We start from the raw sequence: 23,426 nt of genomic DNA, 5'->3' as shown, positions 1-23,426 counted from the left end.
AAGTGGAAAACCTAGAATAGAATTTTTCCGCTTAGGGCTTCATTTTCAAGAAAATGGAGTTTAAATGCGTTTAGTTGAAGACTGGTCGTATAGAAAACGCCAAAATTGGAAAACTTTGAACTTTCGTTGGCAAACGTTCTACGTACCGACGAGAATCTTGTAGCATAGAATTTAAGCGCAACTTTTCCTTCTAGATAGTTTCTAATAACGTCAGACGATGACTGGCGTTATCGTCAACGTCATTTCCATAGAAAAAAATATAACTTCCAACAAACATCATTAATTATCCTTTGGTTCTTATCTGCATCATCCATCTAAATAAATGGAACACTTTTCGTTTCGACTAAGGGGTGACCCGTACAGGCTTCCCTACAGGTACGCTCTTTTTTCTCATCCATTTGGACTACATTAACGCGTATCTTCCCTTTTCCTCCCGAGAAACTTGTGTCCTGGTATTTACAGCGTTTTCTACGAGCGCTCTTCGGTTAAGAATGGACTAACTACACAAGATAAACCAAATTTACTTTGCTCGCGGACAAAGCGACTTGTGAAAAGACGTTATTCTACATCGTTGACTTATTTTCACACGTAGAACCACCTCCTGACGATCATTTAATCCCGTCCAGTCCGGAATCAACTATTTTCAAATCTATCTGACGTACTATTGGCTTGGCAACTAAGTGATTGCGGATTTTGTCAATAGATGATACTGACAAAATCCGCAATCACTTAGTTGCCAACCAATACAAATTTCGAAACTCGATCTTCTCGAAAACCGCGCCGAGAACGAGCAAATTTTATTCCACGTGCGTTTGTCATTTTTCCGCAAGGAATCTCACCGTAATTTTACACGTTGTTCAGACGTTGTTCATTATACTAATTAATCGATAATGACACGGTCCGAAATGAAACGACGACAAACGTGGACGCGTAAACCCGATTGGCCGCGTTCCGGATTTTCGGACGTGGTCTGTGTGGTAATTCCAGTGGAACAATGTGATTCCTACGAACGATTTGCACTGAAATTTTGCCAACGATTACGAACGCTCGAGAAAACTTATCGAGCGGCGCTTCGAAATTTTCCACCGCCCCGGGAGAAAGAGCAGCAAAGTGGAGAGTTTTGCAGAGAAGTTTGAGTCGTGCGGGCTACTTCAACACTGGCACGATATTTCCTCGCTCAACAATACCTTTCAGCGAAAAAAGTCTGGCCCGTTTAAAAGGACAAATCATTCAAACTGACTGAATGCAGCGATGTTAATTATCCGCTGCAACAACCGAGTATTTTCGATCAGATGGTATCACGGAAGCGTCGTTTATCGGAACGCTGGTCAATCGCAGTAGTCGCTGTACCAGTCATTACTGCGATGTAACGCGTCGTATCGATGTATCGATAAATAGGGCTGTACAGTTTCGTCGATAACGTCGATATATGGCTGATAATCAAATTATTTCCATTTTCCGCGGTTCGCTACACATGAGAAGATGGATTGGAAAATAAAGTAGCAGCAGATTCGATACAACGTGAAATTGCTTTCCCCTCGAAAGCGCCTTGTTTCTCCATGTATTTATGTATTTACGTATATCGGCATCGTATGCACTGGAACCAACCGGTTGCATCGAACGATGGCGAGTGAGTAAGCAGTCGTTTAATCTTCGAGTGCCGACATGCCTCGGATATATCGTCGATTTATAACGGCGTATCCGGTGAAGACGACGCGCGTGTTACTCTGCCCGTTCCTATTTCCTCTTCTCACCGTAGCTTCTCGGTAGTCCAATTACAATTTACAATTACGCTTATAATAATTTACAATTAGGAGGGCGCGCCTGCACGCTACCGGAAGATTACGTGGGAAACACGGTGGTCACGAAACGCGCGGCGACTCACCGCTTTCGATGAAACGCGATTTAGCGAAAATCGATCCACTTTACGCGGCCAAAGAATTCTACCGCCTTTTTCCCATCTTGTCGGTAAAATCGAGCGAACGCGATTGAATTTTACGCGAAAGAACGAGAATTGGAAAAACGGTATCGACGATGCAACAGTAGCGACGACGCTTTAGCAAACCGAATGTCCGCGCATCGATCGACGTCGCTACTTGGCGATTTAATTAATAATAATATAATTAATATATAATTACATATAGTATATATTAAAATATAATAATATATAATTAATAATAATTTAATTAATAATATGGCGAGAGAATAAGAGAATAAGAATGTGTGGGTTGCGCTTGATCGTGTTGTTGCGTGTCTTGCGCATCGCATTAGACAAAACACGCGCACGAGTATTACAACTTCTTCAACGGCGATGAGAATTTTCGCCAAGTTTTTTTGCCTTTGAAAGCTTCCGACGGTTATTTGCTCCTAACCAGCGTCGCTCTCCTTCTTCTGTTTACTATTGCACACGTTCTCTCGTATTGCACGATACGTCGAAAATGCCACTCTTATTTTACTATATTTTTGTCTGTAACACAGAGAAGTCTTGGCTATCCGACTACAGCTTAACCGAAGTTTCGTATTATCCGAGGTAGTTTAGACTTTGCAAAATTTAATATGAAAGAGCAGGAAAAATAGTAAAATGTAAATAGTCAGGTAACAGTTGCTCGAACTTTCGACTAATTTTTCGAATTACACCGAAGGGCGCGTACGGTATTATGAAAATGTTTTTTACTATTTTACTGCACCATTTATTAGCAGCCAACTATCGGATTACTCGAGATAGCTTTGGTCCGCATCGCGTTGCGAAATCGAGACTCTACTGTACCCTTTCCGCGTGAATGAGCCGCATACTCAGTTCGCTTTGGCGAACTATACGCTGCCCACAACAAACAAACAAGTCCAAAAATGATTTAAGATTAATTATATCCTGCGGTAATGATTTCACTTAACAATTTCACATGTTGTTTATACAAAACATCAAATTGAAAGTATATAAAAGTATAGGTAAAATTAAAAACATTAAAGATGACTAATGATAAATAACACGACTTGAACGTGAAATTAAAAATTTATAATATATTTTAATACTTTTTTACAGTGTGCTGTCGTTCGATTATAACTTCATTTAGTCATAACTGATGGTGTAACTTTTTCATTAATTTTAACACCATTAAATTGGTGTATTTTGTTCTATTGGGTTGGCAACTAAGTGATTGCGGATTTTGTCACTAGGTGGTAGTTGCCAACCCAATAAAATAAAATACACCAATTTAGTGGTGTTAAAATTAATGAAAAAGTTACATTATCATTAGGTGGTATTGACAAAATTCGCAATCACTTAGTTGCTAACCGAATATACTGTACTTTATAAAAGCAGAAAAAGTGGCGCGATTAATTGCCAACAATTCCAGGTAAACAAGATAACTAAAGATAAATGACACGACTTGAACGTGAAATTAAAAATTCATAATGCGTTTTAATACTTTTTTACAGTCTGATATCGCTCGATTATAACTTTATTTAATCGTAACTTATTAGTGTAGCCTTTCAATTAATTTCAACATTACTAAATTGGTGTATTTTATTTTATTGGCTTGGCAACTAAATGAAGTACGATATACTGTACTTTAAAAAAGCAGAAAAAGTGTTGCCAGGTAAGTAATAACTGATAGTAACAACAAAAAAAAAAGAGAGAAAAAAGGAAACGCGTTGCGAAAGTCAAAAAGGGAGACCTCCCCTTTGGGTCACGCAACGATGTTCTTCACAGAGGGGAGATCTCCCTATTCGGTTGGCTAAGTGTTAAAAGGATATCATCGAGTAATAAATTTTCGCGTTTGTAGCCAAACGCCACAATAATGTGGCCATCTATCGAAATGAATTTTCAGTGATTCGCTGGAATCAGAGGGACGGGGACAAAGACGAACGCGGAGCGATTGGCTTGAAATGGCACGGAAAGGAGCAAAAACAAGCGCGTGGAACGGAAATTCGGTTGGTAGAGTAAACTTTTGGTTAGCGGGAATTAGCATTCGCTCGTGTTAGTTTCTATGAGCGTAATTGCGTTGCGGTGTAAATGGAAGGAGAAGGTTGGTCCTCAGGTTTCGGTGGTTGTGCTTCAGCGGAAAACCGGATGCCCTCGCTCACATGTCACACCGATCTTTGTACCACTGCATTGAATTAATCGACCGACTTTAACGTCGTTGTAACGCGATTACCTGCAAGTTATGCTGGTCGCGTTCTTCACGAACAATAAATCCTGCCACACCATCGTTGGAGATTATCCCCATCGCGATTATTTATTTAGCGATAAATGGGATAAATTCCCATTGATAATGTACGATGCTGGAACCGAAGAAGCTACGTAGAACACGTGGCAAACCTACACTTACAACGGGCCATTACATGTAACGACCGTTACAAAATACCGCGCAGCGAATCTCTGAAACCATCGATGCCAACGAGGAAATCGGAGAAGGTGCGATAAGAGTTGGCTGTATCGCATACGCAATTTATTATGTTCGAGTTCACAAGGAAGGATCCGTAACGGTGTAGGAGAAAAGACCTCGTGAATCTAGACGACATGGCCGAGGCATAAAAATTTATAAGTTGAAGGAGTGGTGGGCAAAAAGCAACGCTATCGATAAGCTTATAAAGGAAAAGCAAGTCAGCTTGACTCGAATGATCGTAGATTAAACAAGGACACAACTGTGAGTTATTTTTCACGTTGCATGACTTGAGCTTTCAGCGACTTCCCACAGTCCTTAAAACGCGCACATTCTGCGACGCAATTCGAGCGAGCGAAAGAGTCGTCGGTGTTCCGGTGACCGCGTCCATCAACCGCGTGAACAGTTTCGAAGCGAAAAACAATGCCGAGAGATGGCGCAAATATCTTCGTAAATCTCGTAAACGATGGGACAGTTTGCCGGAGAGTGGTAGAAAATTTAGCATTCTGGACGAATTTATTCGTTCGATATGTCAGCGTCTCGATGCCGAGGGCAAAGGGTGGGAAGGGAAATTAAAGCGAGCGTCGCTTACTCGGTCGAATCGAAAGATCGTAATCGCGTGCAGAAGAGAAGTAGGAAACGATGAGGAAACGGGGCAGAGAGTGAGGAGAATTTGATCATGGAAAATGTCGAAAATCCGATTGCTCGAGTCAATTAAAGCCCATTAACCGGATCGAGCGTCGATTAATCGACCCGACAGTTTTGCAGTTTCGACGATGCGCGCATCCCAGCCGTGTTTCGTTAATTTGTTCCGCTCGCCTATTTACAACTTGTCCGCATCTCCTCGTTACCTCGTGCTACGGATATTTCATTTTCTCCGGGATAATTGCCATCTTACTTCCAATCGATATTCGTATAGCGAGGCGAGGAGATTGAGAACATCGTTGAATTTACGGGTCAGCCCTCTCCATGATCGAACGATACGTGGCATCGACGACTAGAACCTTTTTCGGTCGTCGTTGCTGTGTCGATCGTCGATCGATAATTGTCGCGCGTTACCGACGATGATCGTAGCGCTACGAGTTCTTGGACGCGTCGCGAGCAAAGATATGCGCGATCTTTCGACGGTTATTGCCGTTACTGTCGTTATTTCGATATCGTGACTGTGAGAAATTTGGGCCGGGAAATTGATTGTGAACGTTACTCGAACGCGTTGCGTGTCACGGTACCCTCGAAACGGAGATTTCTGAATAAGCAATCGGCTGGTTCCGCGTGTCACGGAAACTTTCGTTCGATCGGTAAATGCGATGTCGAGACGAAGGGCGCACCGCGAAGATAAAATCTTTGCTTGGTGAATTTTAACGATTTCCTTGTGCTATATGTACAGCAGGTAGCTGTATCGACGCGTGGTGTCGCGACGGAAACGGCGGATATCGAACGCTTGTGTGTGTGTGTGTGGAGCGGCGCGTTTAATAGGACAGCCACCAACGAAACGAGGAAATGCGATTCCACGGTCCCGTATGCCCGCTAATCCCTTTGAATTTCGAGATTTCGCTTGCTCCAGTCACGGGAAATAGGACGGAGATGTTTTTCAAGCGCAGACCGCATCGAAATTCCCGCAAATTCCGATCTCGTTGATTCGTGGCGGATAAACCGAACGCTAATAACTCTATCGATAACTTCCACCGATTTCAACTTCCATGAAATCCCATCGATAAGCTGGCAACGTTATCGCGTTACGACGATCGCTCTGTTATTTTTTCGAATTTACTTTTACACCGTCTGTCCCGTCTCGGCGACGAACGATCGACGATGCTCGACGCCAATTGTCGTGCTCCGTGTCTCGTGGATAATCTCGCTTAGGTTATACGAGAATAAATTGATCGACGATAGTAACCTTCTTACGTTAGTAAACTGCAGGTCACTGGCCTAGAAATCGCGTTAAACGTTGCACCAATGGACTCGTGTCGCTGAAACCGATGTACACCGTCGGTGAGAAAATCTCGCCGGATATCATCGAAAGATAATTCTCGCGAGTTTGTTTGTCTAATGAAAAGTTACGCCTCGTGCAAACGATAGATCACACGAGACTATAGCCCGAGTAACGTAGATCGTATCGCGAGGGCGCTGACAGATAGAATCGGAATGAGAGGAATGGCGGAAGGGTTGCCAACCGGGAGAAAATACGCGCAAAGCGTGGCGGAGCGTTTCGGTAAGTGTGCGTATAGCGGCCAAAGAAAAAAAAAGAAGGAGAAAAAAGGCGAAATGCGGGAAGTGGAAAAGCATCGAAATCGATCGGACCTACAACGTAGAGCGCGCGACGCGACACCGCGTCCAATGTCGATGATCAAACGAATGATTCCTCTTACGGTGCATTTACGCCAGGCGGACGAATCCTCGTTTAATCCGCGTTCTGGTATATTAAAGTTCTATCTCAGAATAGAGAGAGAGAGAAAATGCGTGGATAAATGTATTATAGAAATTCTTTATTCAGAAATGTTAGAAATTAGGATTTCCATTGGTTTCTAACCTATGTGATAATGTATTGATTTATTATAATGGATTAAACAGAAAAACAATGATTATTTAACTTGAACTTAATACAGTAATGTGATATCACAACTTTCGATTAACGAGTCTTCACTCTTCACTCTGCGGTGGCTAACTGAAGACCAGCGGCTGCGGTGTCGAAATATATTGATGGCCGTTAGGCCTATTCAAGTTTTTCGATCCTTTCGACTCGTCGGCGGCGACTTATCATCGATTGGGTTGGCAACTAAGTGATTGTGGATTTCGTCATTAGGTGGCATTGACAAAGTCCGCAATCACTTAGTTACCAACCCAATATAACAGAGATGAAAGAAGCTGTTGTAAAGAGAATCGTTGTGCCAAAAACTAAACAATAGAGGAGATGTAGAGTTTTCCTTGAAGCGAAACCCACTTCAACATGGCAAAATTAAAAAATGAATGTGCGCACGTGTATCAGTTGGTGGCTTCAGGACGTAGGCGCGCGGACGTTCGCAGATATTACACCGAGCGTTCTTGGATGCTTCGAAAATGCTTCGACAATTCTCGTCGCGGAAAGAACGAGCGAATGATCTCGTAGCGTATTCCTGCGAAGGTTTCGCTGACTTTAAACAACGTTTATCGACTATTTTGTACAATAAAGATTATCTATACGCGAGTCACTGAACCATAAATTAGCCATAGAAAAACCAAGAGGGTTTAATGGACACCCAAACGACAACGTAGAGAGTGTTCCAGTGCCAGAAAACAAATTCAAAGTAACGAAAATAAATTCAGTCAAATAACCTTCACGCTGCGAAAATAATCCTGCCCACAGGTGACCATAAACAATATTCCAATTCCAAACAAAGATTCAGTCAGATATTTGGGCATGATTCTGGACAGAAGAATGACATGGAAACGACACATGGTAGATAAATCCAAGCAGCTTAAATTAAAATTAAAAAAATTCTACTGGCTCATTGGCAGAACAATTTACTTATAATTCTCAATGAGAATTGATTGTAAACTACTTCTAAATAAAAAAAAAAAAAGAAGAAAAGAAAACAGTAATAGTACGGCACCTCTGACTTGGGCCACGGCGACATCTCCGGCGACATCCCCGGCGACACCCTCCATAGAAGGCAAACCCATAGTATATCAACCCTCCTAAAATCAGCTCTCGAGATTCTCTTTTCTAACATTCTTAACTGTCACTCTGTTGGATTCACGTAATAAACTCTGCCAGTATATCTAAAGTCTGATTTTTCTTCTTACCTTACTCGTAAAACGTTTAAACGTGGAAACGACCAGTGATTTTCTTAATTTCACTATTTCCCGTGTCTCCGACGTGATACGCGCGTAGAGATAATGCAATTTACTTTATTTCCACTGATTATGTGCACGTCCGTGCGGCTTAAAAATCGCGTTCAACGTTGCACGTCGTTGATATTGACGATATCAGCGAAGAGCAATTTTCCTGCTGTGTAAACGCACCGTTACACTCTTGTAATGGAAAAATGCCAGTCGACAAAATGCAGGAACCAACCGCGGATTTGCATTTTTGCGAATTGATATACCGTGTGAAAAAAGGCATACTCGACTTTAAATGAAAGATGAAACACTGGCGATCCAATTACAATTAACTATCTCTACATCGTTTTGATTTTCACTGTTCTGTTTCGTTTTAATTTCCACTGTTCCCTTTAGTTAGAGCAGAGAATCGGCCGCGAAATGGATAAATATTGGCTTTAGTAATGTGTACACGAGTTACGGTGAATATAGCGCGGAGAAGTTGATACAACGTGGTTCGATTACCTCGTGTTGTACTTATGCGTTTCCACGTTCGAATAATCGCAATTCACACCGAGTACGTTGAATGTTCGGGCAGCTAGCAGCAACGTAGTCTTGAAAAATACACGTTTCCATGGGTCCGAAAGAAAGCAGCGATCAGAGCGCCATTTCCTTGCGAGCCTCGACAACGATAATTCCAAACTTGTTTCTCCCGAAGGCACTTGTATTTTACGGACATTTCGAAAGGCAAGCAAAGCCCAGTAAATGCAACCATATTAGATTTACTCTACGAAAACGGAAACCACCAAATATCCAATTGAATGGCACGCGCATAACACAAACAAGGCAAGTTAAATACCTAGGACTCCACTTAGACACACAACTTACATGAAAACGACATACTAAATCAATTATAGACAAAATACGGATAAAATGAAGACATATGTACAGACTAACTAGTCCAGACTCTAAACTCAGCATAGAAAATAAACTAAAAATCTAGAAAATGATAATAAAACCAATTTAGACGTACGGAATGCCACTGTGGGGGACAGCAGCAATGAGCCACATAAATAAACTAGAGGCGCTACAATCGAAGATACTGAGAACAATCAACGCCCCATGGTATGTCAGAAACGAGGATATACGCAAAGACTTAAAAATACCAACGGTCAAGAAGAAACCGACAGGTACGCAGAAAAATACAAGGAAAGAACGGCAACACATCCAAACCAGCTGGCTGCTGAAGCGAGCAAAACTCTCATAGAAAGAAGACTAAAAAGAAAACACTCCACTGATCTCACTAAAGAAATAAAATAGTCAAACTCGAAGATGGTATTCCGTTGGAGGTAACCATCCACATGTTATTTAGCAATTAAACTAGAAAAATTTACCGAATGTCCAATTGGACAAATTGTAAAGTACAAATTAAATAATTTTCGTAAAGATCGTAGCGGCTCATGGCCGTAGAAAAAGTTGAAACGAAAATTCAAATCTGCGAGAGACTCGTATTATTGTGCCTTTGAATACTAACTAAATTAAATTGTTTGGTTTGCATGGCAAATGAACTCTGGACAGATTGATATTACCGTTCCTTGTAATCTTCAACATAAGAAGGTTAACTTTTTGCGTTAACGTCCGTCGATATAAATTTATGAACGTGTTGCCTACGAGCAATTATAGTATTATTATTCTTTCTTCGATTAGTATAATGGCATTGAGCGAGCGACGATTATAATCGACATACACTATCTCTTGTACTTATGCTGATTTTAATACATCGGATTATTACGAATTCATCCACTCGTTTCTTTATTAAACAAGCCTACGCGTTATAACGAGCTCAGGATCGAATAATACTAAACTAAAGGAAAGTTCGAGGCAATTCGTGGCGATAACGAAGTCGTAAAAACGGCGCTGATAGATAACGTTCTCGTTAATGGCGAACGATAATTACGTCGCGGTAACGTTCGTAAATCATTTTACGTTTCGTAGATGCAAGAAAAGAAAGCAGCTAACTTGATTTCTTGCGGTGATGCGTATCGAAGCCTCGATATGCAAAAATTGATAAACCATGCGATACGCTACGACATTAATTACGCGCCGCGATTTACCCAGCAAGATAATTGTACGAGCAACTATCTATCAGATGGACGTTTATCGTGAAATCGCGCGATCAATTCCTATCACGTAACCGATTCTACAAATCTTGTTCTCGGCGTATGGGGCATCATCCATCAATGAGAACGGTTCTGTTTTTCTTCCAGCTCGCTCGTTCGATTTTATACTTTTACGCTTATTTCCACGTTTTAGAGTTTTCCAACGAATCACCGAAAATACTCTGCGACTTGTTCAGCGGACCGATCGGTTTATCGCGACGCCGTTTTCTATTCGAAACGTCGATATTTCTAACGACACTCGAACGACAGTAGACGACTTTTAGTGGCGACAACATTCTGGGCCAACGGTATCGATTTTTGCAACGGTGCCGTTAACAGGACCTTTTCTTTTCGAAAGTTTCCCGGACTCGCGTTGCGCGATGATACACGCTCCCGATTGATGAAATCTTACGAGAACTCTATTTATCGAGCCAGCATGATCTACCTCGATTCCTCGCACTCGTAGTTTGAATCGCAGGGGTGTTTGGAAAAACAGGGTCGACAAATCGCGAACAGTACGATAGCGCTTGTGTTAATCGATTGCGCAGAGAAACAAGCGGTGCAACAGCTTATTGCCATATTCGTCATATTTGTTATTTCTATGAAGAACATCCATGTTATTACGTATGCGTACTATCAGTTTATAAATATTTCGAGTTTTGTTCGATAAAAATTATTGAGAAGATAATAATGAAATATAAAATACCGTGAGTCGTCCGCAGCGTTCAAATGTACTCGCACTTTTCCACATAAAATCTAAACAGTGCGATCGCGCTGCTTGTTTTCAAACGCTTTAACCGCCACGCCGAAATCAGATGTTTCGCTCAGGACGCCACGGGAGTAATTTTATTATTCAAAGCATATAATGGTGAAATAATAATAAATTGATGATGTAAGACGACATTCTTCCCCAATGGACCGTTTATCTCATTGGTGGCCACGGGTGACCACCGTGACCGGCGCCTTGGTAACTGTTGATGGCGACATATTATAACATACATATTTCAATAAACCATTCGCATTGGTTATTTTGTCGTAACACGTGCAGAACATATTGTTGAAACGTGTAGAAGATATTAGTAAACAGTACTATGATTATTTTTATAATTTCGACGAAACATTCGGCTGAAATGGTAGAGGTCCGGAAAAAAGTCATGTTTGTGATAAACCAATGATAGTGGTAGATTACAACAGAGGAAAATGTGCTGTAGGTTTATCAGATCGAATGATAACATATTCTACACCACATAGAAGAACCCTCGAGTGGTATATAAAATTAGCTGTAGAGTTATCGTTAAATACGTCAATTTCAAACGCGATGATACTCTATAAACAAGCAAGAAAGACAAAAATCGAGGTATCAGATTTTAGAATGGCACCAGCAACGCACCTTACACAGTGCCGTTCACCAGAGCCGTCAAATCTACTTATTCGACAAAGATCGCGACACGAAACGCGGAAGAAAGAAGGGCAAGCGTACCTGGCACGAAAATTTTGCAGAGAATGCTATAAGAAAAATATTAAACAGTTAGGATGAAAAATTGCTAAGAATCGGACCAAAAAGGTGACCACCCATTATCCGGATTTTATCGATGAGCCACATTTATGTTTAAAGCGTTTCAACACAGTGCACCGTTAGATGCAACATTCGTTCTCATTTTTTTATCGATGTTCTAATGAAAACGTTTAATCGTTCAACGGTGCACTTTCTATTTCAAAGTATCTTCTATTTATCGGTTACATTCAAAATGCCCCAACTGTCAATTTCCATTCAATTTTTACACTTGTAAGAAGTTCAAGCCAACGTGGCAGTCAAAGTGTTAATAATATAAAAAAAAGCTGGATATACTCGAGCAAACCGGAGTAGGAGAAGATCGTGTGGTATCTGTTACGAACGAACCTAACTAGGAACGTTGTCTCGGTAACAATAAGAAAGCTGACGTTGGATTTTCACGTCCACGGTATATACGTGAAATTCGTCGTCGTTGGATTACGTCTCTGTCATAGTCCTGCTACGTAGTGGTATTTCTGCGATCGTCCCATCCGCAAAATTATTTTATCCTCCTAAATATTATTATTATATCAAGGATAGCTTACACTGTAATCCCACGATACTGATAATAATATAATAATAATAATACCTATGCTGTTAAATGCTGTAATCGCGATTGTTTTTCACACGAGTGCGCCAACGAGTGTTTTATTCGGATATTCCATCGCCAAGAAGATTTCTTCGCCTCGTAAAAGTACAATTTAACGACCGGGCCAGACCCGTTGAAACTTTAATCGTTGATCAAACGTCGAAATCTTCAATCTCATCGATAATTTATCCTGTGTATTTTTTGGGGAGGGAGGGAGGAAGGGGGGGAATAAAAGCCAAGCGAAAGCTTCGCAAACGAACTCTAGGCATTTAATCGCGTGCATCTTATCGTTGTCCCTTTCGAAATACGATTTCTTCGATCGAAATTATCTCCGATCTCGGATCATTAAATGGAACGCGACACCAACAGTCTGATCGTTCTCATTGTCCGCTGATAATTCCAACGGAGCAGCGAAACTTCCATCAAGGATTTCCTTTATTCAGGGGTCGTCCTTGCATCGGCAGGCCAATTTGCATATCTATTCTAACGTTGCTGATCGTCGTTGATTGAAAGCTCGTTGCGATCAACGAACCTCCATTCTTTGATCGCTCGTTTTATTAAGATTCCTTAACGATCTAGCAGAGAATGCTTCTTAACGATTTAAGCGGAGCCGTGCTTTGACGAAAAAACGTTCGGCCGATGAAACGACTGTTTCCCGAAGATATAAGGATTTGTCGATTACGTGACTTTTCGTTTTTCCGATAATCGCTACCCGCTTAAACGGGATCAAACGAAAGCATGCAGAACGGTCTCGGCTTTCAGCAACGTAGAATTATTAAATCATCGAATTATGAAAACGTACGTAGACCTAAGCTGGCAAGTTGTTCGTAACTCCGAGGACAGCTCGAGTGACTCGGTACGAATGACGTTCGAATCCGATAAATCGTCGTCTCCCGCGGCGATGAAACATCGCGTTTCTCGTTAAACAGGTGGATACGTGGCGTGGCGTCGCTAGAAAGGGCTGCGGCTGTCAACTCGGCGGCGTGCTCGGGGCGTGTAAATATGCAAAGGACGCGACGTCGAAAGAGAAACGACGTGGCGGAAACGAAACGTCGAAGGGGGAACCGTGACGGGTAATTTTGTAAAAAGCATGGTATAAGCGGCCACAGACTGTCTTTGCAACGAAAAAGTAACAACGATACTCACAATACGTGTCATTGGTGAGTCGATCGATGGTATCCTGTTTCAGCTTGCTGTTCTTCTTCCCCATGTTTCCCCGCAGACTTCTTTCGCTTCGCGACGATCAACCTTGCCCGCGCTGTAGCTTTCTAATTTTCCTCTGTATCTTCCAACACCAAAACCGTCTCACCGGCCGTTTTGCATCTTTCGCGTTCTTCGAAGGACAACCGGCCGAGTTTATTCCAAAATAATTGAAACGTGTCTATAGAAAGGAAAGAAAGCGCGAGAATGTCCGTCCCTTTGTCCACTTTCTCTTTTGCGGATCAGACAACCAACGGTCTCGTGGGAAATCCTGCACGTTGTCTCGAGGTTGCTTCGAGTTTGCCGGCTCGCGCTCGTATGATTTTCCTCTTTGAAAATGTAGCAGCTGATAGTCGCTCAGATTCGTTGGCAAGCGAACACCACGGACGAGACTCTGTCTCGCGTTGAAAGGCTCTTGGTTTATATTCGGTTGGCCGAAGGAACTCGCGCGTCACACCAGCTCCGGTAGATGTCTGGAAAAGTCGGTTTCCGTTGGTAGCGTTGCAGACAACGGTTCGATGCGATATCCTTCTACATATTCGTTTTTCTTCCGCCGCGCCGCGCCGTCGCATCTCTTCGAAGCGAGACGCGAATCGCCAGGGACTCCTACGTTCGTCCTTGAAAAATTTATTTCGCGGACAAAACAGAGTAGACCAGCGAAATGGATTTCTGGTCCTTTCGCGTCGCGTCGGGACAACCGGCGAGAGGATTTTCTTTTCAGTTACAACGAGCTATCGAGAATTTATCTACCGATCGAAATGTTGGGAAATCCGCAAACTTGTTAACCTACTCGTTAGAGGAAATACGAGGCCGCGTTTTTTTTCTCTCGCAGATCGTCGAAAATACGTACGTGACCCAGAAATGGCGAAGAGAAGAGAGCGATGAAAATAGGAAAATGGTTTTTAAACTGCTTGGACGAAGTACAGCGAGAAGATCTTCGTTTAACGCTGCGATGAAATCACTGTGCCTGGTGCAAGTAGAAAGTACGTGTTGAAAGTGGAATGATCCGAGCGGCTGTTTATAGCCGCAAGTCGTATGAAACGATAGGAAAAATAGCGAGAAACGATCGCGGTTGTTAAACGACGTTCACGGTGATTTGCGAATCGAACGAAACGATTAAATCGCACGGCGATCGCTTAATGCGTTCGGTAGATCGTTGACCCGATCGTCGCATCGTTCCGAGATTCCACGCAGGAATTTTCCATTTTTCTGTTCGTTCGAGAAGCACCGAGCGAATGAATTTCGATCGAAGTTCGTCGAATCGGCAAATGCGTTCCGTCGAGCAACGTAATTCCCAGCTCGCACACAGACTGTTGTTTTGCTATTCGCTTTCCGTTATTGCGTTATCCTATCTGAGAATAATTGCTTCGTTGTTTGTTGCATTATTCAGCAACGTTTCCTTAGGTAAAGGATAACGGAATTGCGATGTTACGTAAGTTATAATCCCCGGATAATTAGCATGATTCGACTAACGACCGATCTATTTCCAGTCATCGATACCGCAATCTCAACGAAGAAGAAAAAGCGTTGCTCGACACAGGGGCAACGGTTGTTCGTGATCGCGGAACACGATGTTTCGCCGTATCGTGACAATTAGGCGCCACCGTGTCGACGTAAACGCTAGGAAACGTTTTTAGAAGCGAGCATGCCTGTTGCCACGCTTATCGAGTTTAAAGTATAGCCGTGCCGCCTTCAATTATTCAGCTCAACCTGCAGGGTCAACCGAGACCCGGCGACTACCCTTGGCCTTAGCTCACTCCGTTCTGTGGTCGCGAACAATACTCGGAATGCGTGCTTTTCTCTCGTTTCCTACACACCAGTCGCTTATCGCGAAGCATCGAGGAAGTCGTAACTTTCGATTTTGTTGGAAAGTAAATGAGAAATCACAAAGATCGAAGTGTATTATTCGAGGAAACATTGGAAGGCAGAAGTCGACGTTGGATGAACGCGCCAGTCCAACGAAATAAACGAAGGCTTCGCGTATCACGAGCAAAGCCCATTCATATCGGAAAATGAATTTTCCTTTCGATGAAAGCGTAACGATACTCTTGCGAGCAAGAAATCCGATTATCGGACAACAGCGTGGCGCCTACGGTTCGTAGTTTATCGTTAAATTTGCGAATCTCTATCAAGTGGCCGACTAATTTCCTTAAGCGCGGACGAGATATCTCGCGGGCTGCTTCTTCGACGCGATATATTTTTGCAAAGAATCGATGGTAATACGATGGCCGACCAACTATTCGCCTGGAATTTAAACGGCTGAATTTTCTGCCCGCCGTGGATCGTAAAAGTTATATTTGCATACGAGTGGCATCCGGCGTGCAAAGGGTCGCACGGTTACGATGCAAAAAACCAGTCGCAGACGCGTTAGGAAAATTAAATTGGCCGGGGGGGACGACTGATCGAAGAGAAGGAACGTGCGCGAAGAAAATGGAAAAAGATAAATTGATAAATTGGAACGATCCGGCACCGGGACTGCAGCGTTATCGAATCACCGTGTATTGCCAGAAGTAGCCGACGCGACGTTAGCTGCGCGCTCTCCACGCATTGTTTCCACCACGTCGGACGACGTTGTGTTGCCAGTTTCGCCGATATCGTCGACTAATTTTAATCGATGCGTATCGAGTGTCGCGTTTCTGCTAATGAGATGACCAGCGGAGAACGGAAGAACGTGGTTCATGGCGTTCGCGGTTGGTTGCTGTCGGTACGCGGTCGAAACCACAGTACGAAGAATCTGACAGACACGAAGAATCTTTCGTTTGCTAAAATCTCGATTATCATTGTCGCGCGATGATTATCTACGGAACGAAAGACAAGCCAACGCGCGCGTAATCCAACGAAAAGAGTATTCTTGCGCCGATCACACCGATCTATCGAAAACCAGCTCCGTCGCGCACCATCGTCGCTGGAAACTGCGGTGCAAGACGCGAAATTGCTAGACGCGTACTACCGCATTTGCGATACCGAGCGCGAGAAACTAAACGGTCTCTCGTTTGAAGAAGTTTCGAAGAGCAGACTGTGTCAGTCGGCTAAGCTGTCGCAGAGAAGACAGAGATAAAAAGGAAGGAGAGGCGATCGGAAGTTTCCTCAACGTTTTCCCGCAGAAAGACAGACAGACAGAGAGAGAGAGAGAAAGAGAGAACGTAAAGAGAACGACGCGTATATGATCGAAGTGGAAACTCGCGTGGAAGGACGAACAAGTGACAAGTTAACGAAAAGGCTGGCAGCCGCACAGGTGCTGGCCGGTGAGGCAGGCGTTGCGGAGATTTAACTGGTCGCAGCACTGGGTCCGTTCCATTTCGCGTATCTGGTCTCTCGTGCAACGAATCGAGAAATCGATCGACGCGGTTGATCGTCGGTGACACGAGCGGACCGCGATTTCCCTGGCGATTCCACGTACGACAGGCTCGTGGATGCACGCGAGGTTCGACGGAAGCCTCCAAGTTAGCGGTTTTCATTCATGAATTCTCACCGCTGTGGTGAAACGATCGGTGGAAAAACGCGGTCCAGTGACGTCATAGCGTCGCGGTGCCTGGCGTCAGACTGGCTCGCCGATGGCATTACGTACCAGTGCGTTGCTACTGATTCGCGCAAGCGCGAGCCACCGCTCAGACCGGAGAATTCTCCATGTTCCCCTCTTTCTTTCCTTCCGAGCTGCTCCGTTCGTTCCATCTCGTTTCATTTTCCATCTCGTTCCCCTCGCAACCCTTCGCGCTGCTCCCACTTCCTTCCACATCTCCTTCTCCAACTCCTCTCTTCCTCTGCTTCTCATCCCAGATATACCACCTTCGCTCTTTGCTTTCATTTCTCTAGCCACGATAGAATATCGCCAGATCTGTTCACCTCTCTGTATTCCTCCTCCTCCCTGCTGCTTCCTCTCCTCTCGTCTGTCGCTGTGTTTTCCTTTTCCTTTTCTCTCGGTCGAAATACCGTCGCCGTTTATCGCGGAACACTTGGCTTCCTTATTTTCCGTCTAATCTACGATTTTCCACTGTCAAGTTCAGTCAAACGTTGCGTCTATCCGAATCCGCAGTTATTTCGTCTCGTCTCTCACTCTGCTCCTGTCCGTCCGATCTTTCTCTTATTTATTCGCTTGGCAACTAAGCGATTGCGGGTTTTGTCATTAGGTGATATTCACAGAATCCGCAATCACTTAGTTGCCAATGCAATGGTTCTAGCAAACGTGTATTTATGAAGTCGTTTGCAATTCTCGTTATATCGATACTCGTGTTGCTGGCCCGTTGTATCTTTCCTTATCGGCCGAACGATGTTTCTATCGCGCAGCGAATGCTCCGTCTATCTCGTTTCCTGTTTCGTAAACGGATAATCGAATGTAGCGCGCGCGTTTCTTTGAAACGAACCTTTGCCTGTAACCTTGTCGGGGAATAGTCAACGTGGTTCCCACGTCTCGCGTGTACAGGCGGCGAGAAAATCTGACGGCACATTTGGAATTCCGTGGTTGGTACAGGAGAAACGGCATTGATAAAAATACTGCGTATTTCTGTCGGTGGCGACACCGAACGAATGATTTATTCGCACGGTGTGCTCACACCGAACTCGCGTTACCAGCCCAATTGATTTTTCCCATTTTACGTTCAATGGATTTTCGCTGTTCGCGTTCGGTTATTCTAACGACAGCAAATCTGTTTGCGTTAAAGCGGCAAGAATCGCAGCGTAGGAAACGACGCCAACAGTCGCTAGAAATCCGGCCCTGCTTTAACCATATGCAAATTACGCTGTACGGCCGCACAGCAAGATGAAAGATTTTCGAGTCGGTGAACGATCAAGTAGCGCGATCGATATCGCGTCAGACTCGGATCGCCACGTGTTCCACTTTCGATACGCTTTTTCTATTTTGCACGCTCTTCGCGCACTCGCGTTGCAGTGTCGCTCGATTAATAAATAAATTAATTAATCAACACGTTGGTGCAATTCGGCTAAGTTTCTTGCGGGGCCCAAATCCCATCGTATTCCGAGGGATCTCACGGCAGATATCCCAGATCTTTCATTTAGTCGAGAAGCGTGCTTCTTGCGAGACGCACATCGGTGATTTTTTCATCCTCCAGATGTTCAGTAGACAGCGTGAAAATATATTTGAAAGTGAGGAGAGTAGTATAGAATAATGGAAAAACTGGTATCGACAGAAGTGACCGGATGGTCTCATATGCCACTACGATAGGGAAAAGCATCAAGTGGTACTGGAAATTGGCACTACGTTTACTCTTAGGAACAACTATAGTAAATGCTCATATCGTGCGGCAAACAGCCACAAGCAAAGAAATACAGATAAGAAAATTTCGGGGAATTCTCGTTTACCAATGGTCCGATGTGTCGTCAGAAAATACTGCGCCCGACGATCATCGGAAGAAAACGAAGAAGGTGTCCCACCATTTGGAAATTCGTAAGAATCAGCAGGGTAAGCCTATAAGAAGCATGTGCACCGTATGTTACGAGAAGAAGAGTCGAACTGTCGCGCGCGAAGAAGCGAGAAAAAACGTAAAAGAGACTGGAACATATTGTTCGAAGTGTCCAAAATCAGCCGAAACGTGTTTGGAATGTTTCAACCATGCGACATAGCATAACGCGATATTTTATCCAGAATATAAATTAATCAAAAGTATGGTACAATGTGTTTTTAATATTTTTATGTTGTATATCCCATGTTTAATTAATTCGAACAAGAAGAGCGTCACACCACGGAAGCATACCCGTCACACAGATATGGGTGACATGACGACAAAAACCAGGTACGTAGATTCACGTCGAAATTTTCCTTCCGCATTGCTTCGTCTCCTTCCATCGCGCGTATTCCTTGTTTCTCGAAAGGATATCGAAAAGATATTGCGAAAAAAAGAACGAGCGAAGTTTCTTTCGGTAAATTAGAACGACGATAGAGCAGAACATACGGACACACAACAGCAGCATACACGTTCCTCGTGCATTTTCCCATGTTCGATGAATTAGTAACAAGGAAGAATCGTCTGGTACCTTAGCGTTGCACGTATTCCATCGTACAAATTACGATGTCTGTCCAGTTGTTCGTAGTTTACCACGAAATCGCTACCTACCTATGACTCACATCAGTAACTTTTTCAACGGTTGATTGTGATTATGGAGTGCGTTCGACCCTCGCCAAATGGAAAAGGGAAACGTGCTTCATTTTTTATCGCCGCTGTAAATGCTTAAACTGGCACGCGAGCGCGATCGATTGCTTGGACGAAGCGACGAAAAATTCGATTTGGTGTTATTTATCAGTGCTCGGACCCTTTGGTGTAGGGAAATACAACGTGAGAGGAAAGAACGCGGTATATTCGCTTGTGAAAAAGGCAGAACGATACAGTCTAGCGAGGATAAGCTACGAATAAATAATAGCACGTACGTGGTAGGAAGTGTTTCGAGGATACTACAGATCGACTAAATGGAACACAGTCAACGTGCTTTGAGATTCGATTAAAATATTTGGCGTGTCACGCGTTGCTATTCCAATTTCTAGGCCTACAGAAAAATATCCATCTTGTAGATTCGATTGCGGATAAACCAGACGTTCTGGCCGACGTTGCGAGTACGTAATTAGCCGTAAAAGAAGTGTACGGGGTAAGCGACAGAAGAGGCCAAAGGAAGAACACGGTCCGTGAAGTTGGATAGCGGCAATTGTGGTGTGCAGGATTTGAAAAAATGCACGGTGGCTCTGCCGTAACGTGGACAGCTATTCGCCGGAATAAAATTCGCCGGAAAGGCAAAAATTTGCTGTTTCACGCGATGCCTGTCGTTATCGAGGAAATTGCGAGCGAAGGAACGCACAAGCTTCTCCGTTCTTCCCAGCAGACAGTTAGACGCGGTGTCCGCGGAAAATTACGTCTTTCGTCGTTGCACTTAAACTCGCGTTGCTCGCTGCGCTCGTAACCACCGTGTGCTTGTCTCAAGCACAGGCCGAGAGTCGTTGAAACGTTGTGCAAACGACGTCGACTCGCCATGTTCCACGGATTTTCTAACGAGCTTTCAGCGATATCTCCGATGGAAACACATCGCGCGTTCTCCGCTCAAGTTCCAACGAGTCTGTCGCCTTGAAAAAAACGTACTTGTCCCTGTGTTCCGGTGGTTCTAATCGGACTCGGTTCGAGCTTTCTGCCGCAGCGTTTCCCCCCAAAAAGCTGAAGCGCTTCCTACCGTCTGCCCTGGACTTTCGACGAACGTCTGAACGACTGAAAACCGAGCGGACAATACTGCGATCCAGGGTCGTAACAGGCGACCAATTTGGCCTCCATCCTCGCAAGTGCGGAACACTGCTAACTCCGAGTACGTGCTTACACTCGAACGTTTCGCAGTTTAATCTTCCTCAACGAGTTGGGGATAGTAACGATCGTTATCCGTCGACGCGATCGAATCACGCGAGTCTTAAACGTTGCAAGTATCGTAAACGTTTGTTAACGAGGAACAGGCTTCAGTACGTTAAATACGAAGAACACGGGACGAACAGAGCAGGCGGAGAACGTAGATAATAAAACGAGATAAGGAAACTAATATTTGACGAAGCTAATTGTCTTACTACAATTAACAAGCGCCAGGGATGGCTCGCTTGGAGGCTGTTACGAATGAAAAATATCAATTGCATTATCGAACATGTTGACCGATATACACATTCGGTTAATAGGATTAAATTTCCCCTAAGAGGTACCGTATTGTTGCACAGAAACCACGAATGGGATCTACAGATTCTGCAAGGAGTCCAAACGATTCGACGATTGCCGCACAATTTATGGCATCGCTTAAGATACTACGAACAAAACAATGGCACACCACATGCGACGCCTTGTTCGTTCGCAGTATCTTAAGCGATGCTATGTTTAAATTAAAACGTCGCGAATGTAACGTAGGGGCCCGATACTTCTTTATCCTTAACGTATGTACTTATTTACATATTTCTGTCGGAAAGGATTATCGGAGCCGGCGAGGGACCGACGAACAAAACGGACGACAAACGATGTTAACGAGCACCGCGCGTTATTTCGTCGCTAATCTATTGGGATGAACGCGAATAAAACGAGACAATGGTATCGGAGTAATTAACGTTTACCGATAATCGACCGCACGCTTGTCGCATAGTCCCAAATGCGTCAGTAGTGCGAGTAGTTAGCACGATAAATTAAAGAGGAGGAGCAACGAAGGGCGCAGTCAGTTCCATTCGTCGTGTCCCGTTACGTCGAACACAGCATCGCTGGAGAATATCGGTAAAGCAATGCCAGAAGGTGCTTTCCACTTTTCGCTTTCCGCTGTTCGTTTTGAACTCAAATAAACGCTGGCAACTGACTTTGCGACTCGACGTTCGTAAAGTGAAATTACATCCGACTGGATCGCTTTAAGATCATCGATTTCTCAATGGAACGCTGATTCGTTTCAGACGACCGTGCCTTTCACGTTATTCGAAATGAGAGCGCGTAGCTCGTCATTGATCGGCTGAGCATGTTCCGCGACGCGAAAATCGAAACATTCGACCGTTTAAATCTGCAACGATTTCATTCATCCGGAGCTCGCGCGCCGTGAGAACGTGATGACTATTCTCTCATCCGTCTCGCTGATCGCCGATACCATGCTTAATTTTTACGCAGCGAGACTGGCGGAATTTTGGGAAAGGCGAATGAGAAACGGCGAACGAGTATTCGTTGCTGGTCCCGTCACCGGCCCGTTGCGCTTTCCTTGCGAGCGGCGACGACGAAGCCACCCTGTATCGACCCAGCAACGCCCACCCAAACAGTAACCCCCACCATGGATGACCCTGTCTACTATCGCTCGCTGCCATCTCGCGTCCTCCAAAAATTTCTCGACGCGGTGCACGATGTCCTTTCTCGCTCTCCACTCCCTTCTCTTTCAGTCGGCTTCTTGGACCATCCAAATTTGATCGACTGCGGACAAAAGAGACTTCGGACAGGATGCGTCCGTCCGTCCGCCCCACGTCGCAAACAGCTCGAAAGGGACGGTTTGTTGGATGTGGACGTGGGACGTGACGCGTCGAGTATCGACTCCGCCGAAAAGTCGTCGAAACGCTGGATGATGAGCGTTTAGGAGACCAGCGAGTCAGGAGATTTACGCGGAAAACGCGACCGCGCTATTTCGTTTAAAACGAGGTGCGCTTTCCGATCGGAATTTAGCGTCTACGTATAGGACCTGCGTAAGGTCCATGATCATCCTAATAGGACGGATGAAAAGGTAGCAAACAGACACGTGTTCTCTGTTTGGACGCTTTTTCTGTTGGTCGATTCAAAGGCAAAACAGCAAATAGAAGGTGGCAAATAAAAGATTGGAATGACTTGAATAGGCACGAAACGAATACCTGGCAAATAACAAGATGTATTATTTAGCTGGAAGTAATCGTTTCGTCGCGACGAGGACGAGTCCACCGAACGAGTTTGGCGCTCTTCCGCGTCGCGTAGGTTGACGCGATGATATGGCACATTCTTAAGAACGCGTGATTTATTTTCTCAGTATATTGTCTGAGCCAATTCCAGTGGAAATATACAAATACTTTTATTTACGGTCGTAGAATCCATTCGTGAATTAATCTTTCGCCATGCTTTCTGTAGCTTCGACTTCGGCAATACACAGGTTCCGTGGTAACCAGCGAGTCCTCGACAGCCATGTTTGCAGCTTTGTACGCATTTTTTCGTGTTTTGCTAGGTTAAAAAAATGGCTGCTCCTCTTCCGCCTCTTTCTTCTCTTCCATTAGCTTCTCGAGCGCTTTTGTCTTCTAC

The 23,426-nt window shown here is 44.1% G+C and overlaps 1 protein-coding gene across 2 annotated transcripts in view; it reads right to left on the bottom strand.

Moving 5' to 3' along the window:
• The window catches only part of LOC100646344 (frequenin-1), an 80,434-nt gene extending 63,194 nt beyond the window's left edge, over positions 1–17,240 (bottom strand). Inside the window, exons 1-2 of one of the 2 annotated variants that reach the window (XM_003396208.4) lie at positions 17,153–17,240; positions 13,627–14,153 (exon numbers count right to left, since the gene is read on the bottom strand). In XM_003396208.4, coding sequence (XP_003396256.1) covers positions 13,627–13,690 — 64 coding nt within the window. In that variant the 5' untranslated portion in view covers positions 13,691–14,153; positions 17,153–17,240. Of the gene's footprint in view, positions 1–13,626; positions 14,154–14,530; positions 16,877–17,152 lie in introns of those variants that run through there. The other variant, XM_012309785.3, reaches the window with a different exon arrangement.
• Between the last annotated feature and the right edge of the window lie 6,186 nt (positions 17,241–23,426).

The sequence above is a fragment of the Bombus terrestris genome, chromosome 7 (assembly GCF_910591885.1).
Source record: "Bombus terrestris chromosome 7, iyBomTerr1.2, whole genome shotgun sequence".
Taxonomy (NCBI): domain Eukaryota; kingdom Metazoa; phylum Arthropoda; class Insecta; order Hymenoptera; family Apidae; genus Bombus; species Bombus terrestris.
Note: the sequence above shows the minus strand (reverse complement) of the source record. Positions and strands in the feature narration are given on the sequence as shown.